Source organism: Argopecten irradians, chromosome 2, assembly GCF_041381155.1.
Source record: "Argopecten irradians isolate NY chromosome 2, Ai_NY, whole genome shotgun sequence".
Taxonomy (NCBI): domain Eukaryota; kingdom Metazoa; phylum Mollusca; class Bivalvia; order Pectinida; family Pectinidae; genus Argopecten; species Argopecten irradians.
The window spans coordinates 56,373,978-56,394,110 of NC_091135.1; the positions used below are offsets into that span (position 1 = coordinate 56,373,978).

Genomic DNA, 20,133 nt, shown 5'->3' on the forward strand with positions numbered 1-20,133 from the left:
CTGTGAATTCTAAACGTCACCAAAATATTCGTGAATTCATTGTGTATCATAAAACAGTAGTGAGAAGTACAGTAAAACCCCTCTAACTCGAACTCACATTTTGAATAACCCCCATTCGTCGAACTGATTGCATGCTCCTGACCGTGCCATTATATAATCTAGGTTATAAAACCTTGGATAGCTTGAACTGCTATTCGTCGAATATCCCTCATTCCTTGAACAGAAATATATCCCCTTCCCATCAAATGCATAGTAAAGAAGCCATCTATTCGTCGAACAGATGCTCGGCCCTTGAATTGTTTTACCTGTGTCACACACGACTGCACCGACCAAGGTATAGATCACGGTCAGTGTTTATACAGGTGTAGTGTCAAGCCCTTGGGTAATTACAGGATTAACAGTAACAGCAACACCTACCTACATGATCAACAGGTGTCGTTAATTTGTTGTTAGTAATTCAATTGGCATACCAATATTTCAAAAAATGCTTTTAAATAATGCTTCTATCGTATGGATATGGATGTGGAAGTAATACTTAAAATGTTATTGAGATGCAACGTATGTCATAGAGCTGTAGCAATTTTCAGCATTTCACAATGTGCATTTTTATGAAATACACCGTTATAAATATTTTAAATTGCTGGAAAACAAAACTTAAAATGTTATTGACCTGCAAGGTTTGTCATAGACTGTGGCCATTTAAGCATTGAACGTCTTTCAGTTGGCATTCATAACGCTTCATGTTGAATTTGCCTCTGTTCAGTTGGCATCCATATTGGCTATGAATGCCAATGAAAAACATTCAATACTTATATTTCCATTTGGTTACAATTTTATGATGAAATACCAAGGAATTTTGTATCTATAATGAAATAATCATTCGTTATTGTCATGGATGGAACAGCCATTTGGACAGCTGTCTTCCATGATTGTGGCACGACAATTATGACTTCACAATGATAATGACGTCATAATAAGTGCGAAGTTCATTGTCTATATGACTGCCACTGCATTTGGTAAGGTTACATAGGGGGGGGGGCTGCATTGAAAATGTAAATATCAGTACATATACCTATTTTTGACTAACGATTGCCAACCTTGGATGAGTAAAAAAAACGTATTCCCCGAACTAGGGAACTGGTCCCCTGCAGTTTGAGTTAAAGGGGTTTTATTGTATTGTAGGAATTAGTGATCAGCAGAATTCAAACTCTTTTTCCCTGTATGGTAAACCCTGACATATTCACCAGGCGCTGTACAATAAAGATAAAGCTCTCCTTGAATCCCCTTAGTGGTTGGTAGGATGTTGATTAGAGAAAGCATCAAATGCTTATACTGTGTAGGTAATCCTGGTCTCTGATTGGATCTGTACTTTGTTGACTTTGTTCATGCTAAACTTTAAGTTGAATTAAAGCATAGAATGTCAGTATATATGTTGCCATTATACTTACAATCATAATATCAGATCTGATTCCTAATTGTACCTTTGCTTGATTTCTTTCCACCAGCAAATACATTGTCACAGCCCCAGCCAAGGCTCGTCGCGGTTACCCGTTTACTGTCAATGTCGTCCTGCTACAGGACGTCGGCCCAGTTTCTGTGGAGGCGTGGATTACTGACTTAAGTAACAATGACGTGGTTGGACCTTTATTAGCCAGCTTTGCTGGAGTTGCAGCCAGTATGTAACTTTTACAACATTTTAGTAAATATGGAATCATTTGTTTTTATTTTACAAACAATTGGCACCAAATGAATCCAACCTTGTTTTGAAAATGCATCAACCTTTCAAAAGAAGAAAAGTAACAAATGCTAGAACATGACAACCTGTACAATGTTGTGCTTTAAAAATATGTAAATGAAAACTACAACATCTTTACGACAACTATATATATATATTCTGCTAACTTACCATTGTGATAGGAGGAGTACCTGAGTAATCTCTTCATTGAACAATAGTAGTTCTTGGTAAATAAAGCATTTTTATATTACTTTCCAGATGAACAGAAATCCATCAACTTTTCTGTAAGTATCTATACTCTAGTTACAAAGGCCAATTAACAAACACTAAAAAACATAACTTACATGTTAACAAAGACAAGCCTTATTTCAGATCCCCACTTCAGTGTTAACTAAGCCCAGCCTTATTTCAGATCTCCACTTCAGTGTTAACTAAGACAAGACTTATTTATGATCTCCACTTCAGTGTTAACTAAGACAAGCCTTATTTATGATCTCCACTTCAGTGTTAACTAAGACCAGCCTTATTTCAGATCCCCACTTCAGTGTTAACTAAGACCAGCCTTATTTCAGATCCCCACTTCAGTGTTAACTAAGACAAGCCTTATTTCAGATCTCCACTTCAGTGTTAACTAAGACCAGCCTTATTTATGATCTCCACTTCAGTGTTAACTAAGACCAGCCTTATTTCAGATCCCCACTTCAGTGTTAACTAAGACAAGCCTTATTTCAGATCCCCACTTCAGTGTTAACTAAGACAAGACTTATTTATGATCTCCACTTCAGTGTTTAAGACAAGACTTAAGACAAGTGTTAGACAAGCTTATTTCAGATCTCCACTTCAGTGTTAACTAAGACAAGACTTATTTATGATCTCCACTTCAGTGTTAACTAAGACAAGCCTTATTTATGATCTCCACTTCAGTGTTAACTAAGACCAGCCTTATTTCAGATCCCCACTTCAGTGTTAACTAAGACAAGCCTTATTTATGATCTCCACTTCAGTGTTAACTAAGACAAGACTTATTTATGATCTCCACTTCAGTGTTAACTAAGACAAGCCTTATTTCAGATCCCCACTTCAGTGTTAACTAAGACAAGACTTATTTATGATCTCCACTTCAGTGTTAACTAAGACAAGACTTATTTATGATCTCCACTTCAGTGTTAACTAAGACCAGCCTTATTTATGATCTCCACTTCAGTGTTAACTAAGACCAGCCTTATTTCAGATCCCCACTTCAGTGTTAACTAAGACCAGCCTTATTTCAGATCCCCACTTCAGTGTTAACTAAGACCAGCCTTATTTCAGATCCCCACTTCAGTGTTAACTAAGACAAGCCTTATTTCAGATCCCCACTTCAGTGTTAACTAAGACAAGCCTTATTTCAGATCTCCACTTCAGTGTTAACTAAGACCAGCCTTATTTATGATCTCCACTTCAGTGTTAACTAAGACCAGCCTTATTTCAGATCCCCACTTCAGTGTTAACTAAGACCAGCCTTATTTCAGATCTCCACTTCAGTGTTAACTAAGACAAGACTTATTTATGATCTCCACTTCAGTGTTAACTAAGACCAGCCTTATTTATGATCTCCACTTCAGTGTTAACTAAGACCAGCCTTATTTCAGATCCCCACTTCAGTGTTAACTAAGACCAGCCTTATTTCAGATCCCCACTTCAGTGTTAACTAAGACAAGACTTATTTATGACCTCCACTTCAGTGTTAACTAAGACCAGCCTTATTTCAGATCCCCACTTCAGTGTTAACTAAGACCAGCCTTATTTCAGATCCCCACTTCAGTGTTAACTAAGACCAGCCTTATTTCAGATCCCCACTTCAGTGTTAACAAAGACAAGCCTTATTTCAGATCCCCACTTCAGTGTTAACTAAGCCCAGCCTTATTTCAGATCCCCACTTCAGTGTTAACTAAGACAAGCCTTATTTATGATCTCCACTTCAGTGTTAACTAAGCCCAGCCTTATTTCAGATCCCCACTTCAGTGTTAACTAAGACAAGCCTTATTTATGATCTCCACTTCAGTGTTAACTAAGACCAGCCTTATTTATGATCCCCACTTCAGTGTTAACTAAGACAAGCCTTATTTCAGATCCCCACTTCAGTGTTAACTAAGCCCAGCCTTATTTCAGATCCCCACTTCAGTGTTAACTAAGACAAGACTTATTTATGACCTCCACTTCAGTGTTAACTATTTAAGACAAGCCTTATATCAGATCCCCACTTTAGTATTAACTATGACGAGCCTTATTTCAGATTCCGACTTCCTTGACTGCTGGGAAACATTACCTGAGAGTTGAAAGCAAATCTGGAGTAGTCATAAGGATCCGAGAGGATTTAGATATTCTTGCTGAGACTGGCTTGATCATGATCCAAACAGACAAAAAAGTTTACAAGGAGGGCCAGACAGGTATAATTTTAATGACAACAGCCCCCTGTTTTTGTATTTTAAGCCCTTTCCGATCAGGCAACATGAGGCAGAGGTATTGGAAAATGTACTGTTAAAAACAGAATCAGCCAAGAAATATACCAATCCTCAAATTTTATATTGTTTTGTTATCAACTTTGTATTTGTAATCTGAAAAAGCTTTTTAAATGCTCATTGCAATGATTTTAGGAGGGTACCAGTATTAATCAGTTATGAAATAGGGTTTTAAGGCACTATTTCATATTTTGGTAGAAGATTTAATATAAAAATAAATCACGTCGAAAATAGTGATTTTTAGGTGACCTTTTCTAATCGTCTTTTCTGCGTCGTGCGTCGTCCATTGTGCGTCGTGCGTCGTGTATCCGTAAACAATTTACCGGTACATTTTTGACTTCTTCTCCAAAACCGCTGAAGCAATTTCAATGAAATTTTGCACAAACCTTCTAAGGCATAAGGCCAATCACAATTGTGAATTATATGACCCCCATCCCCCAAGGGGCTGTGGGAGGGGCCAAAAGGGGTCTAAATGGCTAAAATTTCAAAAATCTTCTTCACCACTCACAGATGTTGTAGAATCAACTACTCTTCATAGATAGAAAGGTCTCAAGGCCCTCTACAAAAACTGTGAATTATATGAACATGGGGTCTCAGGTTTCCCCCTGGGGAGGGGGTTAAGTTTACTAAAGTTTATATAGGGAAAACACATTTTTGAGCATTATTTGGTCATTTATAATAGGAAATTAGTCAAATGTTGTCAGAAATATCCCTATGAAATGGCCATTGAATCCTTTTAACAAATTTTCCATGACTGACCCCCATGGGCCTTAGGGGCGGGGCCAAAAGGGGTCAAATAGGCCAAAACTTCAAAAATCTTCTTCTGAAATTCTGGAACTGGTAGAATCAAATACTCATTATAGATGGAAAGGTCTTAAGGTCCTTTACAAAAATGTGAATTATATGACCCTGGGGTCTCGTGTTTCCCCCTGGGGAGGGGGGGGGGTCAAGTTTACTATAGTGTATATAGAAAAAACACATTTATGAACATATTTGCTAATTTTTCATAGGAAATTAGTCAAACTGGGTTGGAATTATTAGCCTGAAATACCATTTTAACACCATATCCATATTGGTCCTGGCTGACCCCCAGGAGCCAGAGGGACAGGGCCAAAAAGGGTCAAAATGGTTAGAATTTCAAAAATCTTCTTCTGAATTAGCAGATTTGATGGAACCAAATAATCTTCATAGATTAAAAAGTGAAATTTATAAAATCACTGACACTGACTGACTTCTAGTTTGGTTTGTTGTTTAACGTTGACAAAGCAAATTGGAAATTTAAGCATAAGGTTTGGTAACATAATACAGTACACTAACTATCAAAATGAAAAACAAAGAATAAAAATTTTTTAATGCGAAGGTTCAACTTTAAAGTTTATTTGAATTCGTAAATACTTATTACAGATTTGAACCAACTTTGCAATGCTCTTTCTGTATCAGCACTCAGGTGACCATCAAGGCCTCTCTGGCCTCTTGTTTACCTTTCTTTGTCCCCTCAACATAGTCCAGAATGCACCACAGAATTTCTAGTGTTTTGAAATTTCCTTACACTTTTTCATAAGTCTGTATTAGAGGATTTAATTTGATGATGTTGTCATTTATTTGTAGTTCACATTAGAGGGGCAATACTGTCATCAACAGCCAAACCAATGGAAACAAACTTAGATGTTATCATAACGGTAGGTTGTATGTTGTCTTAAATATTCTTAGATTGTCTTTTCAAATGATTTGAATGTTTTATTTTCGAAAAAGGTATGATATTTTATTGTCAACCATATAATTGTCAAATGACTTGTTGCAAATTTCCTTTCTAAATTACACATTAAGGTTGGAAGGAACTTTTCAGTGAATTTCCATCTTGTTTTAATTTCAGTGTGTTGATTGTCTACAATTTTTCCATCCTTTCAATAAAATTTAGTTCAAAGGACATTAAATGGCTGTCTCTACAGTGATGTAATGAATGATTTTCTTTGTAGGACCCAAAAGGAAACAAGCTGGAGCACTACAAAGACAACACCCCATATCTTGGTAAGTTGTAAGGTTCAAGGTTGTTCAAAGGTATTCTTTGTTTTAATTACATGTGACATGGTTTTATAACAGGTATTTTTGGTTTTAATTACCCGTGACATGATTTTATAACAGGTATTCTTTGTTTTAATCACATGTGACATGGTTTTATAACAGGTAATCTTTGTTTTACTTACATATGACATGGTTTTATAACAGGTAATCTTTGTTTTAATTACATGTGACATGGTTTTATAACAGGTATTTTTTGCTTTAATTACCTGTGACATGATTTTATAACAGGTAATCTTTGTTTTAATTACATGTGACATGGTTTTATAACAGGTAATCTTTGTTTTAATTACAATTGACATTGTTTTATAACAGGTATTTTTTGCTTTAATTACATATGACATGGTTTTAAAACAGGTACTTTTTGCTTTAATTATCTGTGACATGATTTTATAACAGGTAATCTTTGTTTTAATTACATGTGACATGGTTTTATAACAGGTAATCTTTGTTTTAATTACATGTGACATGGTTTTATAACAGGTATTCTTTGCTTAAATTACCTGTGACATGATTTTATAACAGGTAATCTTTGTTTTAATTACATGTGACATGGTTTTATAACAGGTATTTTTTGTTTTAATTACATTTGACATGGTTTTATAACAGGTAATCTTTGTTTTAATTACATGTGACATGGTTTTATAACAGGTAATCTTTGTTTTAATTGCAAGTGACATGGTTTTATAACAGGTAATCTTTGTTTTAATTACATATGACATGGTTTTATAACAGGTATTTTTTGCTTTAATTACCTGTGACATGATTTTATAACAGGTAATCTTTGTTTTAATTACATGTGACATGGTTTTATAACAGGTATTTTTTGCTTTAATTACCTGTGACATGATTCTATAACAGGTAATCTTTGTTTTAATTACATGTGACATGGTTTTATAACAGGTAATCTTTGTTTTAATTACAATTGACATTGTTTTATAACAGGTATTTTTTGCTTTAATTACATATGACATGGTTTTAAAACAGGTACTTTTTGCTTTAATTACATGTGACATGGTTTTATAACAGGTAATCTTTGTTTTAATTACATGTGACATGGTTTTATAACAGGTATTTTTTGCTTTAATTACCTGTGACATGATTTTATAACAGGTAATCTTTGTTTTAATTACATGTGACATGGTTTTATAACAGGTATTCTTTGTTTTCATTACATGTGACATGGTTTTATAACAGATAATCTTTGTTTTAATTACCTGTGACATGATTCTATAACAGGTAATCTTTGTTTTTATTACATGTGACATGGTTTTATAACAGGTAATCTTTGTTTTAATTACAATTGACATTGTTTTATAACAGGTATTTTTTGCTTTAATTACATATGACATGGTTTTAAAACAGGTACTTTTTGCTTTAATTACATGTGACATGGTTTTATAACAGGTAATCTTTGTTTTAATTACATGTGACATGGTTTTATAACAGGTATTTTTTGCTTTAATTACCTGTGACATGATTTTATAACAGGTAATCTTTGTTTTAATTACATGTGACATGGTTTTATAACAGGTAATCTTTGTTTTAATTACAATTGACATTGTTTTATAACAGGTATTTTTTGCTTTAATTACATATGACATGGTTTTAAAACAGGTACTTTTTGCTTTAATTACATGTGACATGGTTTTATAACAGGTAATCTTTGTTTTTATTACATGTGACATGGTTTTATAACAGGTATTTTTTGCTTTAATTACCTGTGACATGATTTTATAACAGGTAATCTTTGTTTTAATTACATGTGACATGGTTTTATAACAGGAATTCTTTGTTTTAATTACATGTGACATGGTTTTATAACAGGTAATCTTTGTTTTAATTACATGTGACATGGTTTTATAACAGGTAATCTTTGTTTTAATTGCATGTGACATGGTTTTAAAACAGGTATTCTTTGCTGTAATTACATGTGACATGGTTTTATAACAGGTAATCTTTGTTTTAATTACATGTGACATGGTTTTTATAACAGGTATTCTTTGCTTTAATTACATGTGACATGGTTTTATAACAGGTATTCTTTGCTTTAATTACATGTGACATGGTTTTATAACAGGTATTCTTTGCTGTAATTACATGTGACATGGTTTTATAACAGGTATTCTTTGCTTTAATTACATGTGACATGGTTTTATAACAGGTATTCTTTGCTTTAATTACATGTGACATGGTTTTATAACAGGTATTCTTTGCTTTAATTACATGTGACATGGTTTTATAACAGGTATTCTTTGCTTTAATTACATGTGACATGGGTTTATAACAGGTATTATTTGGTTTAATTTCAGGTGTGGTTGTTGTGGATTTTGACCTTGTTAATGACCCTATCTACGGAGAATGGAAGATAACTATTATGGCTACCAGCATCCCGGTATGCAACACTTGTGAAATCTAAAACCTTACAAAATTTTTTCAAAAGCCATAACACACCCTGTCTATAATGAATGATGCTTTCAAGGCTACAAAGTTGGTTCACAAAAATAAATCCCGCAAAAAAAATCAAAAAAGTAAATTGCAAGATTTTACAATTTACCAAGTTTACAGTGACTTCAGGTTTTTTTTACCTTATGTGTTTTGGCCAGGTTTTTTTTTGGTTACAAAAGAAACATCATTTGTTTTAAAGACTCACGAATCAGGAAAAGCTTTCAATATTTTATTCGCTATCAAGAATTACTAATATTTTGAGAATTACAATACTTACAATGTATAGATTTTAATTTTATAAGTACAGAGAAGAGCTGAAAATGATTTTTGTCAATTCTGCTAAAAATCATTATAATATTGATATTTACAGCACAGTAAAACAAATACATACGGTCAGACCATGAAGCCTGGTTGTGGTCTACAATTTCATTTTAACATTTTTTTAGAGTTATTAGTGATCGTAAAGTGATTTCTGCAAGTGTGTTTCGGATTGTTTCGATCCACCTAAAATACATAAGGTATAACAACAAGAATTTGACATACGTACATTCAAACCTGGTTGTTCTCGATAGATTACTTAGGAAAATATAACATGTACAAATTTCCGCCCAGTTACGACCACATATAACTTTAACTGTAGGAAAATATAACATGTACAAATTTCCGCCCAGTTAGGACCACATATAACTTTAACTATTTCTATTAATTTTTTCCAGGAAATTGTAACAGAAAAAACATTCAGTGTTGAGAAGTACGGTAAGTCATGTTAGCACAAAAACTGAATATTAAGTAAGGAATCACACTTTTATCTAGTTCTGCGATCATCATATATCTAACTGATTTAAATCCTAACTCTATGGTTGTTTACTCTTTGTGAAATAAATGATAATGTAAAATATTTATGTATATTAATGATAATTAGAAAAAACCTTTTCATTGTTTTGAAACAGTTCTGCCCAAGTTCAGTGTAACAGCAACTCTATCTCCATTTGTGAAGTTGTTTTCATGGCAACCATCTGGAGATTTAACAGTGGATGTTCTGGCAAAGTAAGTATCAAAATAAGGCAATGCCTACACTTCATAAAGACAATTGTTACACTTCACAAAGACAATGGTTACACTTCACAAAGACAATGGTTACACTTCACAAAGACAATGGTTACACTTCACAAAGACAATGGTTACACTTCATAAAGACAATGGTTACACTTCATAAAGACAATGGTTACACTTCATAAAGACAATGGTTACACTTCATAAAGACAATGGTTACACTTCATAAAGACAATGGTTACACTTCATAAAGACAATTGTTACTCTTCATAAAGACAATGGTTACACTTCATAAAGACAATGGTTACACTTCATAAAGACAATGGTTACACTTCATAAAGACAATGGTTACTCTTCATAAAGACAATGGTTACACTTCATAAAGACAATGGTTACACTTCATAAAGACAATGGTTACACTTCATAAAGACAGTTGTTACACTTCATAAAGACAATGGTTACACTTCATAAAGACAATGGTTACACTTCATAAAGACAATGGTTACACTTCATAAAGACAATGGTTACACTTCATAAATACAATGGTTACTCTTCATAAAGACAATGGTTACTCTTCATAAAGACAATGGTTACTCTTCATAAAGACAATGGTTACTCTTCACATACTTGCCAACTTTTCAAAATTCTCATGGGGGAGAAAGTGCGTAAACGACATTTTCCAACCAAATCATGCGTTGCGCACGGTAAAAATTTAGCATAAATCAAGGGGAGATAATATTAATTATTAAAGAAAATTTTGTTGTTTCTTTTTTTCTATTTAATGCAGTGTATACAAATAAATATGTTGTTCTACACTTTTTATTTGGAAATAATAGTCTGCCAAATATAAGTAGGCAAACTCTTATATAGACAGAATTAAAAATATCATAACTTGATTAAAATTGTATCATTTTATTACAGAATCAGTTGTATTGATGGTCCTTGGTGCAATTTATGTTAAAATATTATTTTCTTTATTAAATTTAAAATACATATACATGTGAAGAATTAATCTGGCTGATAGTACAATATCCATGGTACAAATATTTTAGTTCTTTTTTTTTCAAATTTATATTTAATTAAATACTGTATTAACTTTAGATCAAATTCCAGAGTAAGCTTAAATAATGTATCCATTATTATTAACCAATGAATGTATGTTTAGTGTTTAATCCTGACTTTGTAAACACAAAATTAACAGATTCCCATCACAGAAAATGATGGAACAACTCAAAGTAAAAACTGGAAAATATCCTTAATCTCTTTGACCAATTTAGCATTGAAGGTGTTTCTTTTAAATCATGCATTTAAAATGCTTAAAACAGCCCCAGCATCACGATTGTATGACAATTGACACGTTTACTGTAATTTAACAGCTTGTCTTAATTGCATTGGGACTGCGATCGTTAGTCTAAACGTTACACAGACCATACGTAAATTTCATCAATTAAACAGATATTGTTCACTTTTATCTCATCTACAAACAATCCACTGTCCCCATGACCAGCAAGTTTGTAGCAGAGCAGTCCGTTCTGATCGGCATTGTTTATGTTTTCTCTGTCCAGATTCCCCCGTCTAAATCACTGTCGCTTGTGTGGTTAACTTAAATGGAAAGCCATCAAACATTTACGTAGCTCATATTAAAGGAATTAGTATTGATGCTATGTTGTAAATAGCTCATGTTAAAGGAATTTGTATTGATGCTATGTTGTAAATAGCTCATGTTAAAGGAATTAGTATTGATGCTATGTTGTAAATAGCTCATGTTAAAGGAATTAGTAGTGATGCTATGTTGTAAATAGCTCATGTTAATGTATGATGCTATGTTGTAAATAGCTCATGTTAAAGGAATTTGTATTGATGCTATGTTGTAAATAGCTCATGTTAAAGGAATTAGTAATGATGCTATGTTGTAAATAGCTCATGTTAAAGGAATTTGTATTGATGCTATGTTGTAAATAGCTCATGTTAAAGGAATTTGTATTGATGCTATGTTGTAAATAGCTCATGTTAAAGGAAAGTAATGATGCTTGTTGTAAATAGCTCATGTTGTAAATGCTATAAAGGAATTAGTATTGATGCTATGTTGTAAATAGCTCATGTTAAAGGAATTAGTATGATGCTATGTTGTAAATAGCTCATGTTAAAGGAATTAGTATTGATGCTATGTTGTAAATAGCTCATGTTAAAGGAATTAGTATTGATGCTATGTTGTAAATAGCTCATGTTAAAGGAATTAGCTATGTTGTAAATAGCTCATGTTAAAGGAATTAGTAATGATGCTATGTTGTAAATAGCTCATGTTAAAGGAATTAGTAGTGATGCTATGTTGTAAATAGCTCATGTTAAAGGAATTAGTATTGATGCTATGTTGTAAATAGCTCATGTTAAAGGAATTAGTATTGATGCTATGTTGTAAATAGCTCATGTTAAAGGAATTAGTAATGATGCTATGTTGTAAATAGCTCATGTTAAAGGAATTAGTATGATGCTATGTTGTAAATAGCTCATGTTAAAGGAATTAGTATGATGCTATGTTGTAAATAGCTCATGTTAAAGGAATTAGTATTGATGCTATGTTGTAAATAGCTCATGTTAAAGGAATTAGTAATGATGCTATGTTGTAAATAGCTCATGTTAAAGGAATTAGTATTGATGCTATGTTGTAAATAGCTCATGTTAAAGGAATTAGTAATGATGCTATGTTGTAAATAGCTCATGTTAAAGGAATTAGTATGATGCTATGTTGTAAATAGCTCATGTTAAAGGAATTAGTATGATGCTATGTTGTAAATAGCTCATGTTAAAGGAATTAGTAATGATGCTATGTTGTAAATAGCTCATGTTAAAGGAATTAGTAATGATGCTATGTTGTAAATAGCTCATGTTAAAGGAATTAGTAATGATGCTATGTTGTAAATAGCTCATGTTAAAGGAATTAGTATTGATGCTATGTTGTAAATAGCTCATGTTAAAGGAATTAGTATTGATGCTATGTTGTAAATAGCTCATGTTAAAGGAATTTGTATTGATGCTATGTTGTAAATAGCTCATGTTAAAGGAATTAGTAGTATGATGCTTATGTTGTAAATAGCTCATGTTAAAGGAATTTGTATTGATGCTATGTTGTAAATAGCTCATGTTAAAGGAATTAGTAGTGATGCTTGTTGTAAATAGCTCATGTTAAAGGAATTAGTATTGATGCTATGTTGTAAATAGCTCATGTTAAAGGAATTAGTATTGATGCTATGTTGTAAATAGCTCATGTTAAAGGAATTAGTAGTGATGCTATGTTGTAAATAGCTCATGTTAAAGGAATTAGTAGTGATGCTATGTTGTAAATAGCTCATGTTAAAGGAATTAGTAGTGATGCTATGTTGTAAATAGCTCATGTTAAAGGAATTAGTATTGATGCTATGTTGTAAATAGCTCATGTTAAAGGAATTAGTAGTGATGCTATGTTGTAAATAGCTCATGTTAAAGGAATTAGTATTGATGCTATGTTGTAAATAGCTCATGTTAAAGGAATTAGTATTGATGCTATGTTGTAAATAGCTCATGTTAAAGGAATTAGTAATGATGCTATGTTGTAAATAGCTCATGTTAAAGGAATTTGTATTGATGCTATGTTGTAAATAGCTCATGTTAAAGGAATTAGTAATGATGCTATGTTGTAAATAGCTCATGTTAAAGGAATTAGTAATGATGCTGTGTTGTAAATAGCTCATGTTAAAGGAATTAGTATTGATGCTATGTTGTAAATAGCTCATGTTAAAGGAATTAGTATTGATGCTATGTTGTAAATAGCTCATGTTAAAGGAATTAGTAATGATGCTATGTTGTAAATAGCTCATGTTAAAGGAATTAGTAATGATGCTATGTTGTAAATAGCTCATGTTAAAGGAATTAGTAATGATGCTATGTTGTAAATAGCTCATGTTAAAGGAATTAGTATTGATGCTATGTTGTAAATAGCTCATGTTAAAGGAATTAGTATTGATGCTATGTTGTAAATAGCTCATGTTAAAGGAATTTGTATTGATGCTATGTTGTAAATAGCTCATGTTAAAGGAATTAGTAATGATGCTATGTTGTAAATAGCTCATGTTAAAGGAATTAGTAATGATGCTATGTTGTAAATAGCTCATGTTAAAGGAATTAGTATTGATGCTATGTTGTAAATAGCTCATGTTAAAGGAATTTGTATTGATGCTATGTTGTAAATAGCTCATGTTAAAGGAATTGTATGATGTATGTTTTAAATAGCTCATGTTAAAGGAATTAGTATGATGCTATGTTGTAAATAGCTCATGTTAAAGGAATTAGTAATGATGCTATGTTGTAAATAGCTCATGTTAAAGGAATTAGTATGATGCTATGTTGTAAATAGCTCATGTTAAAGGAATTAGTATTGATGCTATGTTGTAAATAGCTCATGTTAAAGGAATTAGTAATGATGCTATGTTGTAAATATTTCATGTTAAAGGAATTAGTATTGATGCTATGTTGTAAATAGCTCATGTTAAAGGAATTAGTAATGATGCTATGTTGTAAATAGCTCATGTTAAAGGAATTAGTAATGATGCTATGTTGTAAATAGCTCATGTTAAAGGAATTAGTATTGATGCTGTGTTGTAAATAGCTCATGTTAAAGGAATTAGTAATGATGCTATGTTGTAAATAGCTCATGTTAAAGGAATTAGTAATGATGCTATGTTGTAAATAGCTCATGTTAAAGGAATTAGTAGTGATGCTATGTTGTAAAATAGCTCATGTTAAAGGAATTAGTATTGATGCTATGTTGTAAATAGCTCATGTTTAAAGGAATTAGTATTGATGCTATGTTGTAAATAGCTCATGTTAAAGGAATTTGTAGTAATGATGCTATGTTTGTTGTAAATAGCTCATGTTAAAGGAATTAGTAATGATGCTATGTTGTAAATAGCTCATGTTAAAGGAATTAGTAATGATGCTATGTTGTAAATAGCTCATGTTAAAGGAATTAGTATTGATGCTATGTTGTAAATAGCTCATGTTAAAGGAATTAGTATTGATGCTATGTTGTAAATAGCTCATGTTAAAGGAATTAGTAATGATGCTATGTTGTAAATAGCTCATGTTAAAGGAAATTAGTAATGATGCTATGTTGTAAATAGCTCATGTTAAAGGAATTAGTAATGATGCTATGTTGTAAATAGCTCATGTTAAAGGAATTAGTATGTTGCTTTGTTGTAAATAGCTCATGTTAAAGGAATGTGATGCTATGTTGTAAATAAGCTCATGTTAAGGTAATAAGTAGTGATGCTATGTTGTAAATAGCTCATGTTAAAGGAATTTGTAATGAATGCTATGTTGTAAATAGCTCATTAAAGAATGTATTAAAGGCTCATTTAAAGAATTAGTAATGATGCTATGTTGTAAATAGCTCATGTTAAAGGAATTAGTAATTGATGCTATGTTGTAAATAGCTCATGTTAAAGGAATTAGTAATGATGCTATGTTGTAAATAGCTCATGTTAAAGGAATTAGTAGTAATGAATGCTATGTTGTAAATAGCTCATGTTAAAGGAATTAGTAATGATGCTATGTTGTAAATAGCTCATGTTAAAGGAATTAGTAATGATGCTGCTATGTTGTAAATAGCTCATGTTAAAGGAATTAGTAATGATGCTATGTTGTAAATAGCTCATGTTAAAGGAATTTAGTATTGATGCTATGTTGTAAATAGCTCATGTTAAAGGAATTAGTAGTGATGCTATGTTGTAAATAGCTCATGTTAAAGGAATTTGTATTGATGCTATGTTGTAAAAGCTAGTTGAAGTTAAATAGCTCATGTTAAAGGAATTAGTAGTGATGCTGATGCTATGTTGTAAATAGCTCATGTTAAAGGAATTTAGTATTGATGCATGTTGCTTTAAAAAAGGAATTTGTATGATGCTGTTGTAAATAGCTCATTTGTATTTGTATATGATGCTATGTTGTAAATAGCTCATGTTAAAGGAATTAGTATTGATGCTATGTTGTAAATAGCTCATGTTAAAGGAATTAGTATTGATGCTATGTTGTAAATAGCTCATGTTAAAAGGAATTATGTATGATGCTAATGTTGTAAATAGCTCATGTTAAAGGAATTAGTATTGATGCTATGTTGTAAATAGCTCATGTTAAAGGAATTAGTAATGATGCTATGTTGTAAATAGCTCATGTTAAAGGAATTAGTATTGATGCTATGTTGTAAATAGCTCATGTTAAAGGAATTAGTAATGATGCTATGTTGTAAATAGCTCATGTTAAAGGAATTAGTAATGATGCTATGTTGTAAATAGCTCATGTTAAAGGAATTAGTAGTGATGCTATGTTGTAAATAGCTCATGTTAAAGGAATTAGTATTGATGCTATGTTGTAAATAGCTCATGTTAAAGGAATTAGTAATTGTATGCTATGTTGTAAATAGCTCATGTTAAAGGAATTAAAGTATTTGAATTGTTGATGCTATGTTGTAAATAGCTCATGTTAAAGGAATTAGTAATGATGCTATGTTGTAAATAGCTCATGTTAAAGGAATTAGTAATGATGCTATGTTGTAAATAGCTCATGTTAAGGAATTAGTAATGATGCTATGTTGTAAATAGCTCATGTTAAAGGAATTAGTAATGATGCTATGTTGTAAATAGCTCATGTTAAAGGAATTAGTAATTGATGCTATGTTGTAAATAGCTCATGTTAAAGGAATTTGTAATGATGCTATGTTGTAAAATAGCTCATGTTAAAGGAATTAGTATTGATGCTATGTTGTAAATAGCTCATGTTAAAGGAATTAGTAATGATGCTATGTTTGTAAATAGCTCATGTTAAAGGAATTAGTATTGATGCTTTGTTGTAAATAGCTCATGTTAAAGGAAATTAGTATTGATGCTAATGTTGTAAATAGCTCATGTTAAAGGAATAGTAGTATGATGCATGCTATGTTGTAAATAGCTCATGTTAAAGGAATTAGTATGATGCTATGTTGTAAATAGCTCATGTTAAAGGAATTAGTAGTGATGCTTATGTTGTAAATAGCTCATGTTAAAGGAATTTAGTATTGATGCTATGTGTTGTAAATAGCTCATGTTAAAGGAATTGAAAGTTATTTATTAATGAATTTGTATTGATGCTATGTTGTAAATAGCTCATGTTAAAGGAATTTGTATTGATGCTATGTTGTAAATAGCTCATGTTAAAGGAATTTGTATTGATGCTAAATGTTGTAAATAGCTCATGTTAAAGGAATTATTTGTATTGATGCTATGTTTGTTAAATAGCTCATGTTTAAAGGAATTTGTATTGATGCTATGTTGTAAATAGCTCATGTTAAAGGAATTAGTAATGATGCTATGTTGTAAATAGCTCATGTTAAAGGAATTAGTATTGATGCTATGTTGTAAATAGCTCATGTTAAAGGAATTAGTATTGATGCTTTGTTGTAAATAGCTCATGTTAAAGGAATTAGTATTGATGCTATGTTGTAAATAGCTCATGTTAAAGGAATTAGTAGTGATGCTGTATGTTGTAAATAGCTCATGTTAAAGGAATTAGTATTGATGCTATGTTGTAAATAGCTCATGTTAAAGGAATTAGTATTGATGCTATGTTGTAAATAGCTCATGTTAAAGGAATTTGTATTGATGCTATGTTGTAAATAGCTCATGTTTAAAAGGAATTTGTAATGATGCTATGTTGTAAATAGCTCATGTTAAAGGAATTAGTATTGATGCTATGTTGTAAATAGCTCATGTTAAAGGAATTAGTATTGATGCTATGTTGTAAATAGCTCATGTTAAAGGAATTAGTAATGATGCTATGTTGTAAATAGCTCATGTTAAAGGAATTAGTATTGATGCTGTGTTGTAAATAGCTCATGTTAAAGGAATTAGGTAATGATGCTATGTTGTAAATAGCTCATGTTAAAGGAATTAGTAATGATGCTATGTTGTTGTAAAATAGCTCATGTTAAAGGAATTAGTATTGATGCTATGTTGTAAATAGCTCATGTTAAAGGAATTAGTATATTGATGCTATGTTGTAAATAGCTCATGTTAAAGGAAATTAGTAAATGATGCTATGTTGTAAATAGCTCATGTTAAAGGAATTAGTATTGATGCTATTTTGTTGTAAATAGCTCATGTTAAAGACAGGAAGTTTTGATATAACATCTTGTCCTTATAGAATGGAATGGTGTCCTTTACCACTACTGTGACACAAACATGTTTGATATAACATCTTGTCCTTATAGAATGGAATGGTGTCCCTTTACCACTACTGTGACACAAACATGTTTGATATAACATCTTGTCCTTATAGAATGGAATGGTGTCCTTTACCACTACTGTGACACAAACATGTTTGATATAACATCTTGTCCTTATAGAACAGAATGGTGTCCTTTACCACTACTGTGACACAAACATGTTTGATATAAACATCTTGTCCTTATAGAATGGAATGGTGTCCTTTACCACTACTGTGACACAAACATGTTTGATATAACATCTTGTCCTTATAGAACAGAATGGTGTCCTTTACCACTACTGTGACACAAACATGTTTGATATAACATCTTGTCCTTATAGAACAGAATGGTGTCCTTTACCACTACTGTGACACAAACATGTTTGATATAACATCTTGTCCTTATAGAACAGAATGGTGTCCTTTACCACTACTGTGACACAAACATGTTTGATATAAAGTCTTGTCCTTATAGAATGGAATGGTGTCCTTTACCACTACTGTGACACAAACATGTTTGATATAAAGTCTTGTCCTTATAAAATGGAATGGTGTCCTTTACCACTACTGTGACACAAACATGTTTGATATAACATCTTGTCCTTATAGAAACGGAATGGTGTCCTTTACCACTACTGTGACACAAACATGTTTGATATAACATCTTGTCCTTATAGAACAGGAATGGTGTCCTTTACCACTACTGTGACACAAACATGTTTGATATAACATCTTGTCCTTATAGAACAAGAATGGTGTCCTTTACCACTACTGTGACACAAACATGTTTGATATAACATCTTGTCCTTATAGAATGGAATGGTGTCCTTTACCACTACTGTGACACAAACATGTTTGATATAACATCTTGTCCTTATAGAAATGGAATGGTGTCCTTTACCACTACTGTGACACAAACATGTTTGATATAACATCTTGTCCTTATAAAATGGAATGGTGTCCTTTACCACTACTGTGACACAAACATGTTTGATATAACATCTTGTCCTTATAGAAATGGAATGGTGTCCTTTACCACTACTGTGACATAAACATGTTTGATATAACATCTTGTCCTTATAGAATGGAATGGTGTCCTTTAACCACTACTGTGACACAAACATGTTTGATATAACATCTTGTCCTTATAGAACAGAATGGTGTCCTTTACCACTACTGTGACACAAACATGTTTGATATAAAGTCTTGTCCTTATAGAATGGAATGGTGTCCTTTACCACTACTGTGACATAAACATGTTTGATATAACATCTTGTCCTTATAGAATGGAATGGTGTCCTTTACCACTACTGTGACACAAACATGTTTGATATAAATCTTGTCCTTATAGAATGGAATGGTGTCCTTTACCACTACTGTGACACAAACATGTTTGATATAACATCTTGTCCTTATAGAATGGAATGGTGTCCTTTACCACTACTGTGACACAAACATGTTTGATATAAAGTCTTGTCCTTATAGAACAGAATGGTGTCCTTTACCACTACTGTGACACAAACATGTTTGATATAACATCTTGTCCTTATAGAATGGAATGGTGTCCTTTACCACTACTGTGACACAAACATGTTTGATATAACATCTTGTCCTTATAGAATGGAATGGTGTCCTTTACCACTACTGTGACACAAACATGTTTGATATAACATCTTGTCCTTATAGAACAGAATGGTGTCCTTTACCACTACTGTGACACAAACATGTTTGATATAACATCTTGTCCTTATAGAATGGAATGGTGTCCTTTACCACTACTGTGACACAAACATGTTTGATATAACATCTTGTCCTTATAGAACAGAATGGTGTCCTTTACCACTACTGTGACACAAACATGTTTGATATAACATCTTGTCCTTATAGAATGGAATGGTGTCCTTTACCACTACTGTGACACAAACATGTTTGATATAACATCTTGTCCTTTAGAATGGAATGGTGTCCTTTACCACTACTGTGACACAAACATGTTTGATATAACATCTTGTCCTTATAGAATGGAATGGTGTCCTTTACCACTAC

At 32.0% G+C, this 20,133-nt stretch overlaps 1 protein-coding gene across 1 annotated transcript in view; it reads left to right on the forward strand.

Annotated features, from left to right (window-relative positions):
- The window catches only part of LOC138316737 (CD109 antigen-like), a 491,941-nt gene that overhangs the window by 29,054 nt on the left and 442,754 nt on the right, over positions 1–20,133 (forward strand). The window contains exons 3-11 of the mRNA XM_069258397.1: positions 1,506–1,675; positions 1,994–2,019; positions 4,011–4,164; positions 5,845–5,915; positions 6,213–6,264; positions 8,628–8,710; positions 9,480–9,519; positions 9,714–9,810; positions 11,018–11,051. Of these exons, the coding sequence (XP_069114498.1) occupies positions 1,506–1,675; positions 1,994–2,019; positions 4,011–4,164; positions 5,845–5,915; positions 6,213–6,264; positions 8,628–8,710; positions 9,480–9,519; positions 9,714–9,810; positions 11,018–11,051 (727 nt within the window). The remainder of the gene's footprint in view (positions 1–1,505; positions 1,676–1,993; positions 2,020–4,010; positions 4,165–5,844; positions 5,916–6,212; positions 6,265–8,627; positions 8,711–9,479; positions 9,520–9,713; positions 9,811–11,017; positions 11,052–20,133) is intronic.